Below are 14,967 nucleotides of genomic sequence, written 5' to 3' on the forward strand. Positions count from 1 at the left end.
GTGTGTCACTCTTTTGGCAAGATGGCAAAGGGTTATAACCGTCCCTTACTCTATCCAAAATAAAAACAAGTTTTGCTTATAGTTTTTTTCAATTATTTTTATTAAATTATTATATACATAAAACACATAAAAACATTAAATTTCAATTCAATCCATTTCAGAACCATACAAGCATATATAGGCATATACATAACATTCATAATATACAAAACATAAAATACAATCAACATATCTCCTAATATACTCCATCATGTTAAAGATATCTCACCATCTCCTGCTGTCTAGTCCCCCCCCCACTAAAAAAAAAAAAGTTATACTTTAAAGTCTTTTACACCACTTTTACCTACAGGTAAGCCTATAATAAGAATTAATTGTAGGTACCATGAATATCTCCTAAACTTGGATAGTTTAAGAGATATTCACTGTATCCCCATGTTCCAATGTCATCGGCACATGCCTGTTTCTTCAGGAGCCGTGCTCTTACCAGCTGGTCCCGCACACCAGCGCAGGAGTCATGTCATTGTAGCTCTGGCCAATCACAGTGCCGGAGCCCGCTAACCCGAAAATAACTCCGGGAGACATGTCGCCAGTCACAGCGGTGTGCAGGGACCACTGCAACAGCTTCGATCTAAGGTAAGTATTTCGCAATGAGCTTTTTTTTTTAGTTTACAACCACTTTAAGGTAGGCTAATGCCGTATACACGCGGTTGGAATTTCAGCCAGCAAAAGACCGATGAGAGCTTTTCATCAGAAAATGCTACCGTGTGTATGCGCCATCAGAATTTTGCTGCCCGAATTTCCATCAGCAAAAGATTGAGAGCAGGTTCTCAATTTTTCCGATGGAAAAAGTTGCTATTTGAAATTCCGATCGTGTGTATGCAATTCAGACGTGCAAAAACTCACGCATGCTCAGATTCAACTACGAGATGGAAGCTATTGGCTACTGGGTATTGAACTTTCTTTTTCTAGTCCCGTCGTATGTGTTGTACGTCATCGCATTCTTGACGGTCAGAATTTGGTGTGACCGTGTGTATGCAAGACAGCTTGAGCGAAATCCCATCGAAATTCCGTCGGGAAAACCATCAGAGCTTTTTCCGACCAAAATTCTGGTCGTGTGTAAGCTTCATTAGACAAAATGTTAGCTCTATGTTAAAATTATGTGTGAAGAAAAGCATATATACCGGAAGAGTTTCATTCTTCAAAAATGATCCTGTGTGCTGGGGTTTATGTAGTTCTGTGAGACTTTCACATGGGTAAAAAGACAGAGGCATATGTGTGCAGTTTATACAACAAGTGGGCCCAGACTGTATTTAGTCATACCCTTTAAAGCCTGGTACAATCAATGAGATTATCAGACGAATGATCGTCACTCTTATTTGCATGCTAGTTTCCATATTGAAAATGAAGAGGTTACTAAAGTTATGAAAATTCTGATACGACAGAATAAAAATTCGTAAGTGAGGTAATGTTTTGTATTGTATTTGTATTGTATTTTTGGACAAAAACTGTGCTGATTAAGTGAAAATCGTACGATCTGGTATTATACGAGAAAAATATTTGTGCTTGTCCCATCAGATAATTTTGCACAACCTGTCCTGATCGGCTCTCAAAAGCTGTGTACTAACAATCAGATTATCGTACGATTGGTTTTAAATCTGTTTTTTTTTGTACTATTTTCTTATCATGTGTACTAGGCTTAAGCCATGTCAATATTCAGTGCTGTTGGAAAAAAAGGACATTGATTTTGTTTGGGTGCAGCGCTGCACGGCCGCGCAGTTGTCAGTTAAAGCGACGCAATACCGAATCGCAGAAAGTGCTCTGGTCTTTGGCCAGCAAAATGGTCCGGGGCTTAAGTGGTTAAAGGTAACCATCCTCCCCTATGATCTGTGTGTGTATAAAAGGTCAATGAGTTTCTGGACTCCTGACAGACCCGTGCATCTTTCATCCAGTGCTGCACTGACATTTCTGGATTTCTGGATTTTTATATATATATAAAATATATAAAAAACATTTTGTTCCTCAGTTTAGGCCGCTACGTATTCTTCTACATATTTTTGGTAAAAAAATTGCAATAAGCGTTTATTGATCTATTGGTTTGCTCAAAAGTTATACCGTCTACAAAATAGGGGATAGTTTTATAGCATTTTTATATATATATATATTTTTTACTAGTAATGGCGGCGATCAGCGATTTTTATCGTGACTGTGACATTATGGAGGACACCTTGGACAATTTTGGTGCGATTTTGGGACCATTCACACTTATACAGCGATCAGTCCGATTAAAATTGCATTGATTACTGTGTAAATGTGACTGGCAGTGAAGGGGTTAACACTAGGTGGCGCTGTAGGGGTTAAGTGTGTCCTAGGGATGTGTTCTAACTGTAGGGGGGGATGGGCTAGCTGTGACACATCACTGATCATAGCTCCTGATCACTGGGAGCTATGATCAGTGACAGTGTCACTAAGCAGAACAGGGAGATGCTTGTTTACATTACAAAATCACCAGGATATGTAAACTTTTGATCAGGGTCATTTGGGTAGTTTATGTGGCAATTATTATTTAAAAAGAGTAAACACAGTTGATTGATAATAAATGGCTTCAGCCAAACACTAACCATGAGTGAAAGAAATGTTTTTGTGTTATCATTCATATTCTCTGAAAAATGGGCAAGAAATCATAAATTCTGCCAGGATATGTAAAGTTATGACCACAACTGTATATGTGTATATCAGGGCTCGACAAAACCCGGGCGCCAGGTCGCATTGGCGACTAGAAATAGCGACCTCGCGCCTGGGGCAGCACAGCTGGGGGTATCCTGTCTCTGTGGACCCCCCCAGCGTGATCGCGTCGGGCCGTTCCGCCGGCGGCCGAAAATTTAGGCCGCGGCTTTGAGGCCTTCTGCGGTCCTATGATTCCTTATGGAATCTGGCGCCCTCTTGTGGTCGCCGTTGGTATGACAAACCAGCAATGCTAATGAAGCTTCCTCTGCCTGTTTTATATTACCTGCCTCTTCTTCCCTTTATTTAGAACCCCCTAAACATTATATATATTTTTTATTCTAACACCCTAGAGAATAAAATGGTGGTTGTTGCAATACTGTCTGTCACACCGTATTTGTGCAGCGGACTTACAAGCGCACTTTTGTTGGGAAAAATAATTTAGTTAATAAAAAAATAAGACAACAGTAAAGTTAGCCCAATTATTTTTTATATTGTGAAAGATAATGTTACGCCGAGTAAATTGATACCCAACATGTCACGCTTCAAAATTGCACCCGCTCATGGAATGGCGACAAACTTTTACCCTTTAAAATCTCCATAGGCGACGTTTAAAAAAATTCTACAGGTTGCACGTTTTGAGTTACAGAGGAGGTCTGGGGCTAGAATTATTGCTCTCGCTCTACCGATCACGGCGCTACCTCCTATGTGTGGTTCGAACACCAATTTTATATGCGGGCAGGACAGGGCGCGTTTAAAAATTATTATTTTTTCTGCTTATTTAAACTTTTTTTTTTTTCCACTGTTCTTTTAAAAAAAAATGTTGTCACTTTTATTCTTATTACAAGGAATGTAAAAATCCCTTGTAATAGAAAAAGCATGACAGGTCCTCTTAAATATGAGATCTGGGGTCAGAGAGACCTCGGATCTCATATTTACACTAAAATGCAATTGAAAAAAAAATTGTCATTTGAAAAAAAATAAATAAAATGTCCCTCTAAGAGCTATGGGCAATGACTTGGAGACGGGGGGGGGGGGGGGGGGGGGGGGGGGTTCGCGACGGCGCTGCTATCTTCCCCTCACTCGTCTCCATGTCAGGCCAGGGACAGGTCCGGATCGCCGTCACGGACCTGGCTCCTAACTTTTTAAGCTGGCTCCTAGATTCCAAGCAAATTTGTCAACCCCTGGTGTATATACATATATATATATATATATATATATATATATATATATATATATATATATATATATATATATATATATACACTTCTATTTGTATAATCCACTAACTTTATTTTTACACCATTTCACGGATAATGTTGGATGTATAAGTTTGTAGGATGATATGATGATACATTTAACACATTTTGTTTAAAGCCCTGTACACATGATCCGACTTTTGTCTGAAGACGTGTGCCTGGATTTTGTCTTGCATACAAATGGGAAGGAATTGTCAGCCAACAAACACGAACGTAGTGACGTACTTTGTGTTTTTTCAGCTCTTTAGCGCTACCTTTTGGGCTTCTTCTGCTAATTTTGTGTTAGTAGAAGTTTGGTGAGTGTTGATTCGCACTTTTCATTTTGCGCTTTTATTTTCGTGCTTTTCAGTTTGTTTCTGAATGACCGTTCGTCAACAAGACATGTTGTGGAATCGGAGGAGATAACGTGTTATTCATTATTGCCCTTGCAGTTATTGCTTTGGACCAAGTCCAGTCCAAGAACAGGAGGAGGAGGATTTCTTGGACCAAAAATTGTTTGATTTATTAATCGTGACCAATTATGTCATATGCCTTTGTTGCGGGCACTCCAGAATAATAATCCAGATGATTTTCAGAATTATCTCTGGATGACGGACCCCTGCTTTCACCAACTCTTGGCATTGCTGATGCCCTATATTAAGAAGAAGGACACATGCATGAGGCTTTTATTTTATTTTTTGGTTGAATAATAATGATTTGATTTGGTATATTTTCTATATTTTTGGATGCATAGAATGCACTTTTTGGTTAAGTTCTATTGGCAGCATGTCTAATTATATTTGTTTTCTTTTATTAATGCACAATAAAAAAAAATGTGTAGAATAATACTTGGCTATGTGTTTTAGTTCAAATGACAGTTTGGGAGTAGGCAGTTACATTAAAAAAAAGACAATGTCAAATTAGCAATGACACCAACATAGTTGTATCTTTGATCTTAAAAGTACGGGATAATGGTATTGTGGTAACCTGCCCAAAAAATGAAAATAAAAAAGCATAATAATATTATTCTTACATAGTTAGTAAGGAGCCCACAATCTAAGGTCCCCAACTCACATTCATATACTAGGGCCAATTCTTTTTGGACATAAGCCAATTAACCTACCAGCATGTCTTTGGAGTGTTCTTGATATCACTAGAAAAAAAAGGCCTTTGAAAATTAGTTTGCAATAACTCCATCAGTATCACCAGCAAAGAAGCTTCATTATTATCCCATTAAAGAAGAAGAGAATGGTGCGCTGCATTTTGAGATTTCATAATTTGCCACGTCACGAATGTTAATTCTCCATTATGAACGCTGGTTTACAAGACTGGCCGCTTCTGGCTCGTCCTTGCTTCCGAGTATGCATGTTTGTACTTTGAACAACAGACATTTGTCCGCAGAAAATTTTAAAACCTGCCATCCAACATTTATCCACGGAAAATCCAACAACAATTGTCCGATGGAGCGTACAAACGGCCGTATTTTCCACCAGCAGCCTGTCATCACACATTTCCCATAGGAAAATCCGATCATGTGAACGCGGCTTAAGATTTTTATTTTTATTTTATTTTTTGTTTTAAAGAAAAAGAGCAAGACACATTGTTGACATATACGCTTTTATTTGTTTTTGTTTTAAAGGTACAGTGCAACACATTTTTTGTTTACTCCAAAGCGCTCGTTCAGATTTTTTATTATGAAGTCACATGCTGTATGGAGTGACAGACTGTCATAAACAACATTTGTCCAGCCTTTTGTGTAACACTGCTATGCTTGAACTAGATAGACTGTAGTAAGGAAGATCATTTTCTTTTATATTTGATTTTTAGCTGATATGATCCAAACTATGGCCAGATCCCATCACTGGACTATCCTAGGGTCCAAGCATTCCAAACAATATTCAGTGTACTGTATTTCAGGGCTTTTATATTCTGTTTATTCCGGGTGACCTATAAACCTTACTGCTTGGGTTATTTTGTTGAACTGCTGGTTCATTGACCAAAGTCATCACGATGTATTAATTATTCACATCCTTTTGTTTGTTTGCCTTTTCTCACTGTCACACAATCCTATTTTTATTGTTTTGTGATACATCTCACAAAATCTGTTCTTTGTCACCATCATTTTTTTCCCCTTGAATACTTTTGTTATCTTTCCATTGAAAAACACTGTTCCTCACCACTGGTTTTTCTGAGATACTTTATTTTTTAGAATGTCACTAAAGATCTGCTTTTCTTTTAATCACACCTTGGGTCTCTTTCCTCTACTCTTCTGTCAGTATTGCAGGTTAGGTTTCAGCCGAGACACTAGTCTTGGAACCTGATAGCCAATGTGAAAGGCTGTAAATTTTTCATCATTGTAATATGACATTCTCTTGCTGCTTTTGCCCAGAGTCTCAGAGTCTATAGACTACATGATTTCAGGCCTGACAGGCTGCAGTGCTTATGGAGATTAGTTAGGACTCAGGTTTGGTACATATATCTGCCTTTCTTAAATGCAGTATTTCTAAAACTGTTAATTTAAAAATTAAGAAAGTATATATATATATTACAGTGCAGCCGTATGCTTGCTATATGTGTGCATGCTAGTAATTGTAAATTAGTAAATGGATTAGAGATGGCTTTTCCATTGTTAAATGTTCTACCGTTGTTTTTCCTCATCACATTGTGTACACAAGGTGCACATCACGTGAACATTACATATATACAGAATTTAGAGTGTTTGAATGCTATTTTCGCATTTTTGTGCCCTAAACTTTATTTAAAGCTTTATTAAAAAGATGCCGGTCTATTGAGATATCCAGCAGAAACTAACGTTTTTATTCACTTTTACAATATTTTATTTAGCCTGTCTACATAACAGGACGGTCACTGCATATATCACAGATGCCCTTCTTCTCCACAGAAAATCCAGCAGCTTTCTGAGGGATCAATGTTTGGACACGGACTGAAGCATCTTTTTCATAGCCGGCGGCGTTCAAGAGAGCGGGATCATCAGGCTTCCACAGAACCCCAGGTTGCTTGCTCAACCCCAGGTCCTCAAACCCCGCATGCACCCCAAGCTGCCCCTTTATCATTATCTGACCATGACTCTGCCGATGAAAAAGAGCGATCTCCAGAAATGCACCGAGTGTCTTATGCTGTCTCTTTGCATGATCTGCCAGCACGACCAACTGCCTTCAACCGTGTTTTACAACAGATTCGCTCACGTCCTTCTGTAAAGAGAGGATCTGGACAGCACGGGAGTGGCCGGCGGAGCAAGAGTGGACCTGGAGAAACTGCTCATCATCACCATCACTCACAGTTGCGTGGAGGGAGTCCTCACCTTCCCCGCCGTCCTCCACCAATGGATGGTGGTTTAGCTGCAGTATTACACCATCACCAAGGCAGACCACGTTCTTCCTCCACCACTGATGCTGCACTGTTAGCTGGAGGTGATACAGCTGGTGCTGGCAGTTTTGCACATGAGGACCAGGACAGAGCAATAGAAAAGGTATGAAAGACATTAATTCAAAAACTATAACCAATGCATGATGTGTAGTAGGTGTACAAATTAGACAAAAGTGAGTTGGCTTGAAACATTTAGCCCAAGACAAATCTTTAGAAAGAGTGAGGAAGCACATTTAGACTGAGAATTTGGGTAAAATTCGAGTAAACCAATTAAGCAGACCAGATATTATATAGCCGTTGATACATTTCATTGATTTAATGCATATTGGTTTTGTACATATTTTCTTTATTTGTTATTGTCAGGGCTAAAATAATGTCGATTTTAAAATATTTTATTCTTTCTTGGACATGTAAATATAAAATAGTTCTGCATAATAATTTGAAATAATTCTTCATAGTTCACATACTTCTTTTGAGCTAGTACATTTACATTAGACTCCTTTTTAAAAACAATCTGTCATTTTCAGATCTCAGTAGGTCAAGCTAAAATTTACAAAAAAATATGCATAACTTTTCTCAGTATTTCATCCCTTATTGAACAGATCTGGCTAAAGTCCCTAAAGCTCCCTTAAAGTGGTTGTAAACCATTTACAACCACTTTAAACTACAGACAAGCCTATAATTAGGCTTGCCTGTAGCTGCACTGGATATCTCATAAACCTGTACGGTTTAGGAGATATCCTTATATTTGCATGTGCGACGTCATGCGGCACATGCGTACTTAAGCCAATTGAAGCAATGGCAGTATGTGCTGTTGTTGCTTCAGTTGTACTGTGCCGTTCGCGGCAGCACCTGCGTGCATGCGCGGGTGTGACGTCATTGCGGCTCTGGCCAATCACAGTGGCGGAGCCGTGATACCCGGAAGCAAGCCCTGGGTGACATGTCGGCGGCCTGAGGGGGAGACGAGGATGGCTGCGGGGGATTCATTCTCGGGTAAGTAATTCAAAATGAGCTAGTATGCTATGCATTTGTTTACATTGACAAATCCCCATTCTGGCTCTCTGTGGAGCGATCCCATGTGTGCTACGGCAGTATAATGATAGCGGCTGGTCGGCAAGCGGTTAAAGCACGTTATACAGCACAGTGCCTGTAACACCTGAAATACCTGGCTGATCCTGCCTGGCTCTGCCCTCCCCTTTGTAGACTGACCATGGCGTATCATGGCTGCTGAGCCCTGACATTGTGGTCAGCTTATGTGCCTCCGCCATCCACTCTCCCCTCTATCCTCCTCTGCTCCCCTCGGTCCTCTTCCCCCCTTCCTGCCTGTCAGCTCCGTTTCCGTGCCTGCCCCCTCTGCTCCTGCTGTTCAAATTACTGTAATTTTTTTTACACCATCCTCTCTGTTTATTCATGTAATCTGCCCTGTGTCTGTGCCTTATAAAAATAATGCAGATTAGCGCTCACTTGACCCCCCCGCCTCTCTCCTCCTCTCGTCCCCCCTACACTGACTGATGTCGGTGGGGGATCCTCGGGCCCGCCCGCTGCAGTGTCAGGCCGAGAGAGGCAGCATGGTCATGTGAGCGCCGTTCGGCACTCTGAAATTAGATATATAGCTGCATTATTTTTATAAGGCATAGACACAGGGCAGATTACATAAATAAACAGAGAGGATTGTGTCATTTTTACTTGGTGGGTTAACAACCACTTTAAAGAGGAACTGCAGTCTACTCACATAATTTGTAATAAAAACATCTGGAGCTTCCCTCCAATCACTTTGCATATTATTTTATATATACTGTAATTCTGTACTTGCAAAATATGCTGCAGAAATCTCCCTTCACTAAGTCTACACTAAGCCATTTTGACTGTGGGCAGCTGAAGCTGCTGCCTGTTCACTTCCTGGATTTACACAGGGGCACACCTCTAGCTCTGCAGCCCTGCGGCTTTCATTGCCCTCTTATGACTCACCCCCCCCTCCCTTCCTGGCAGTCTCTCACAGGAGTGAGAGAGAGAGCTGTGCATGATGTCTTAAGCCTAGGCTAAGGACCAGACAAGAAACAGGAAGTGGGATATATAAGGTATTTACTGGCAAAAAAAAATGTTTTACTAGCCAAAGTTAACACAACAAGGGCAGAACATTTAATAGATGGAAATGTGAAAAAAAATTACTGAAGGTCTGCTTTAAGTGCCCTCATTTGCAGACCAAAGTTCATCCCTTTGATCTAAAAGTACTAAATGTTACAATGTTTCCTTATATCTCAGTGCTAAACAATGTTGATAAACATTGGATGTTGTTTTTTTTTTGTTTTTTTTGACAGCTGTGAGTGAGCAGAGAATAGCTCTGAACTTGTTAGGCTTCATGTACACGGGACGTTTTTACAACCTCTCCTGAATGATTTAACTTGACAGATAGTAACCCACGTTTAAAGCGGAGGTCCACCCTAAAGTGGAGCTTCCGCTCATTGGAACCCTCCCCCCCTCCAGCGCCACAATTGGCACCTTTTAGGGGGGAGGGGGGTGCAGATACCTGTACAGTACAGGTATCTGCACCCACTTCCGGCATAGATATCTGCAGAAGGTACGCCCCTTTCCGCAGAATCAACGCCCCTTTCTGAAGGTCCCCCGCTGTCTGCTGGGAAACACACGGATCCCAGAGACAGTGGGGACCATCCTTATTGCGCATGCGCAGTAGGGAACCGGGAAATGAAGCCGCAAGACTTCCTGATTCCCATACCCAAGATGGCGGCGGCAGCACCCGAGAGACGATCGAGAGATCTGCTTCAGGTGCCGACATCGCGAGCGCGCTGGGCGGGTAAGTGTCATTATTTTAAAAGTCAGCAGCTGCTGTATTTGTAGCTGCTGGCTTTAAAAAAAAAAAAAAACGGCAGACTCCCGCTTTAAAACGTCTGTTTTGCAGCGTTAACATGCTGTGTTTAGCGTTGTTTTGTTGCGTTTGCTTTTATAAGCGTTTCTAAAATAAAAAAAATGTTTTTTCTTTTTTTTTTAAATGGGCAAAAATGAAAAACGCCTATAAACAAAATGTGGTTACCGCATGTAGCCGCATTTGGCGTCTGAAACGTTGGAAACTTTGGTATCTGAACTAACTTTTTTGCCTTAAAAAAAAGGCCTATAAACGCAACTGCCTAAAAACGACAGTAAACGAACCTGTAAAAAAGTATCCAACTGCCTCTGAATGTCAGTTTAGCAGCAGCAGTGTACATGGGGCCTTATATGAATGAATTGTGGAAATGCCAGATTAAGATCGTGAGGGGGGTTGAATGGAGAGCGTGATTTTTTAATGATTAACCGTGCAGCTCTAATCCACCTTTAAAATAATCATATTTTGCTGCTTTGCAGTCTGAAATGAAGACAGACACAGTTTTTGTTTTATCCAGCTGTATTTACTAGTGCAACTTATAACATCCAAGTGAAAAATATAACACCAACATGTCAAAAAAAATATCAAAAATAGAATCACTGAGTTGGAAAAAGGATCACCCCCCATGTCGGTATTTTGTTGGACCACCTTTCGTTTTAATTGCAGCCTTTAGTCTGTTGGGATATGTCTCTACTAACGTTACACATCTAGACTTTGCAATATTTGCCTACACTTCTTTGCAGAACTGTTTAGGTTCAGTTAAATAGTGACCGCTTGTGGAATCTAGTCTTTAACTCATTCCACAGATTTTCAATGGGGTTTAACCACTTAAGGACCGCCGTATTGCCATTGTACGTCATCGCAATGGCACAGGCAGGCACAAGCACGTACATGTGCCTGCCTTCCAGCGGGTGGGGGGTCCGATCGGACCCCCTCCCGCTGGATACGGCGGTCCGGTTCGCTTAAGGAGCGATCCGTGATGAGGGGATGGCTGTTGGTTTCTGGCCACCCCCTCTGGATCGCTCCTGGCCAATGAGAAGCTTCCTCTCACTGTGTATTGTATACACAGGAAGGAGGAAGTGATGTCATTCTCCTCGGGGCGGTCTTTTTGACCAGACTACGAGGAGAAGACAAAAAGTAAGTGCACCAAAACACTACACTGACACATAGGTACACATAGGTACACAAACCCCCCCCCCCCGATCCCCCCCCGATCGCCCCCCCTCCCCCCCAGTCACAGTGTCACTGATTGCATTGATCATTTATTTACTGATCACTGCATTCAGTGTCAGTTGTAACAGTAAAAACTGTCAGGGCAGTTAGTGTTAGGTCCAGGGTAGCCCCCTACCCCCCCAATAAAGGTTTAACCCCCTGATTGCCCCTAGAGTTAACCCTTTCACCCCCTTTTGCCAGTGTCACTAAAGCCCCGTACACACGAGAGGACTTATGTCCGACAGACTTCCGAAGGAGTCCTGCCGGAGTCCTGCCGGAGTTCTGCTGGAGTTCCGACAGAGTTCTGACGGACTTTTCGACTGAGCGGACTTGGCCACACACAATCACACCAAACTCCGACGGATTCGGACGTGATGACGTACGACTGGACTCGAATAAGGAAGTTCATAGCCAGTAGCCAATAGCTGCCCTAGCGTCGGTTTTAGTCCGTCGGAATAGCATACACACGAGCGAATTTTTCGAAGGGACCGGGTCCGGCGGAGTTCCGTCGGAAAAATTTGAAGCATGTTCCATTTCTAAAGTCCGTCAGACTTTTGCGAATCAAAAGTCCGTTGCAGCCCACACACGATCGAATAGTCTGACGGAATCAGTCCGTCGGACTTTGGATGTTGAAAAGTCCGCTCGTGTGTACGTGGCATAAGCGATAATTTTTCTGATCGCTGCATTAGTGTTGCTATTGTCGCTAGGTAGCTAGTTATTTTTTTAGGTTCACCGCCAGGTTTTTATATCGCTAGGTACCCCGATATACTACCCAATAATGGTTTTAACCCCCTGATTGCCCCTAGTTAACCCTTTCACCCCCTTTTGCCAGTGTCACTAAGCGATCATTTTTCTGATCGCTGCATTAGTGTCGCTATTGTCGCTAGGTAGCTAGTTATTTTTTTAGGTTCACCTCCAGGTTTTTATAGCGCTAGGTACCCCGATATACTACCCAATAATGGTTTTAACCCCCTGATTGCCCCTAGTTAACCCTTTCAACCCTTTTGCCAGTGTCACTAAGCGATCGTTTTTCTGATCGCTGCATTAGTGTCGCTAGGTAGCTAGTTTTTTTTAGGTTCACCGCCAGGTTTTTTTTTTGTCAAATAACTTTTTATTAGTATAAAGTGAAACATTACACGTCAAACACTTCAGTACAGCATTGGGGGAGCGAAAGAAAGAGAACAGAAAAATTACAGGGGAGAACATACCATAAGAGCATATTGGCCTACATAGTATAGCCTCCTGGAGCAGGTACAAGCCAGGCCAGGTAGAGCTATTCACAGACAGCATGTTCTGCAACACATGTAAGACAGGGATAAAGTCCAACCAATAATAAACCAATCCTCAAAACTCAACAGCCAGTCAAGAGTGGCAATCCGAGGATACAGGTGTCGACTAATAGTGTAAGATACTTATAATACACTTTAACCCAATCAAACACCCCCCCTCGGGGGGGGGTTTGGAAGAAAGATAGGAATAAGAGAAAGGAAGAAGGGAAAAAGAGAAAAAAAGAGAAGAAAGGGATACCAAAGGGTAGAAAGAGAGGTAGAGAGGAAAAGGAGGGAGTAGGGGTGGGTAGTCATCCGAAAACTTCCGTTTGCCTGTCAGGGTCGATCGCCCTTAAGATTCCAGGGATTCCAGACTACGTCATGCGCTTCCAGCCGGTCCTGTATCCTGGCGGTCATCCTCTCCATAAGCTCCACGTCTCTAATACGAGCGTATAATGCGTCCGGGGTAGGGGGGTGCGTTTTTTTCCAATGGAGTGCAACAAGACACCTCGCTGCGGTCAAGATATGGCGGGATAATTTCTGTAGGGATTTGGACAGTTTGGGGAAAGGGACTCCCAGTAAAAAGTGCTTTGGGTTCAAGTCCAGGGGTTGGTCCAGGACACTGGCCAAGAGCGTACGGACTTCCGTCCAGAAAGGGACTATACGAGGGCATTGCCAGTATATATGCAAGAGGGTGCCCTTATGCCCCACACAGCGCCAGCACCGGTCTGTTGTAGAAGGATAAATAGCGTGCAGGACATCCGGGGTCATGTACCAGAAGAACAATATTTTGTATGCATTCTCCCGGTAGAGCGTACACATGGAGCTCTTGGATGCCTGTGACCAAATCACCCGCCATTGCTCCTCCGTGAACACTTCACCCAGAGCCTCCTCCCATTTAAGCATATATGCATGTTTGCCGTTAAGACCCATAGGAAAGGCGTTAATTATTTTATAAATATCCGAGATCATCCCCCTCTGTGCCGTACCTGCTGAGACAACTATTTCAAACATGGTAGGCGGGGAGAAACGGAGGTCTGATGAGATGGTCTGGGCAAAGTGACGGATTTGTAAGTAACTATAGAAGCTCTGCCGGGGAGGTCAAACCGGGATTGGAGTTCAGTGTAAGTCAGTAGTCTCCTAGATCTGGGATCCACCAGAGATCTCAGATGGAAAAGGTTCCGAGAGGACCAGGGGTGTTGCATCTGGCGAGATAGGCTATCTGGCACTCGAGGGTTGGATATAAAAGAGGTCAGGAGCGATTTAGCCGAGGTCAGGGCAAACGCCTTGGAAGACCTACGCCATAGGTTCTGCAGGTGGGACATGGGGCCCAACAATTGGGACTGGGGAACCACTGCCGCCGCACTCCAGAGCATACTATTAGGGTGTATAGGGGCCAACCACCGGGATTCAAGTTCCGACCAGCGATTGTGAGGCCTCTGGGTAGTCCAAGAGGCGACCGCGCGGGGTTGGGCAGCCTGATAGTACCTGACTAGATCCGGGAACGCTAACCCCCCATCCGATTTGGAGGCGGTCATGACCGAGCGAGGTATCCTGTGCCTTTTATAGTTCCATGCGAATCGAAGTAGGTCCCTTTGCAATTTTTTCAGGTGAGAGGAGGGGACTGGAATGGGGAGGGTCTGAAAAAGATAAAGGAGTTTCGGGAGGATAGCCATCTTCACAGAGGCTATTCTACCAAGCAGAGAGATTTGGTGTTTCCGCCACTGTAGCAACAGACGCCTAATATCTCCATAGAGGGATGGGTAGTTTGCCTGATAGAGGGAGGCATAGGTTGGGGTGATGTTTACCCCCAGGTATCGAAGGGAGGTGGACCCCCAGTGGTAGGGAAAGTTGGATCGTAGATGTTCCACCTCCAGCGGTGGAATGTTAATCGGGAGGGCTTCGGACTTCGACGCATTAAGTTTGTAGCCCGATAGCGCACTGTAACGATCTAACTCCATATGCAAGTTGGGCAGGGATATCCTGGGTTGGGTAAGAGTAAGAATTACGTCGTCCGCAAATAGCGAAATCTTAAACTCCTGGCCTCGCACCGGAACCCCTCTTATATCCTGGTTCCGCCTAATAGACGCCGCCAGGGGTTCAATACAGAGGGCGAATAGTAGGGGTGACAGCGGGCATCCCTGACGCGTACCGTTGGAGATGGAAAAGGGCGAAGAGGTGGCAAAGGGGGTCTTCACTTGAGAAGACGGGTTGGAGTAAAGATGTTGTATGGCCCGCAAAAAAGGTCCCTCCATCCCTATGT

General features: G+C 42.9%; 1 protein-coding gene across 1 annotated transcript in view; it reads left to right on the plus strand.

Annotated features, from left to right (window-relative positions):
* The window catches only part of TMCC2 (transmembrane and coiled-coil domain family 2), a 252,850-nt gene that overhangs the window by 38,499 nt on the left and 199,384 nt on the right, over positions 1-14,967 (plus strand). The window contains exon 2 of the mRNA XM_077481293.1: positions 6,862-7,449. Within this exon, the coding sequence (XP_077337419.1) occupies positions 6,862-7,449 (588 nt within the window). The remainder of the gene's footprint in view (positions 1-6,861; positions 7,450-14,967) is intronic.

The sequence above is a fragment of the Lithobates pipiens genome, unplaced genomic scaffold (genome assembly GCF_037356315.1).
Source record: "Lithobates pipiens isolate NorthernLeopardFrog02 unplaced genomic scaffold, aLitPip1_a1.2 Scaffold_16, whole genome shotgun sequence".
Taxonomy (NCBI): Eukaryota; Metazoa; Chordata; class Amphibia; order Anura; family Ranidae; genus Lithobates; species Lithobates pipiens.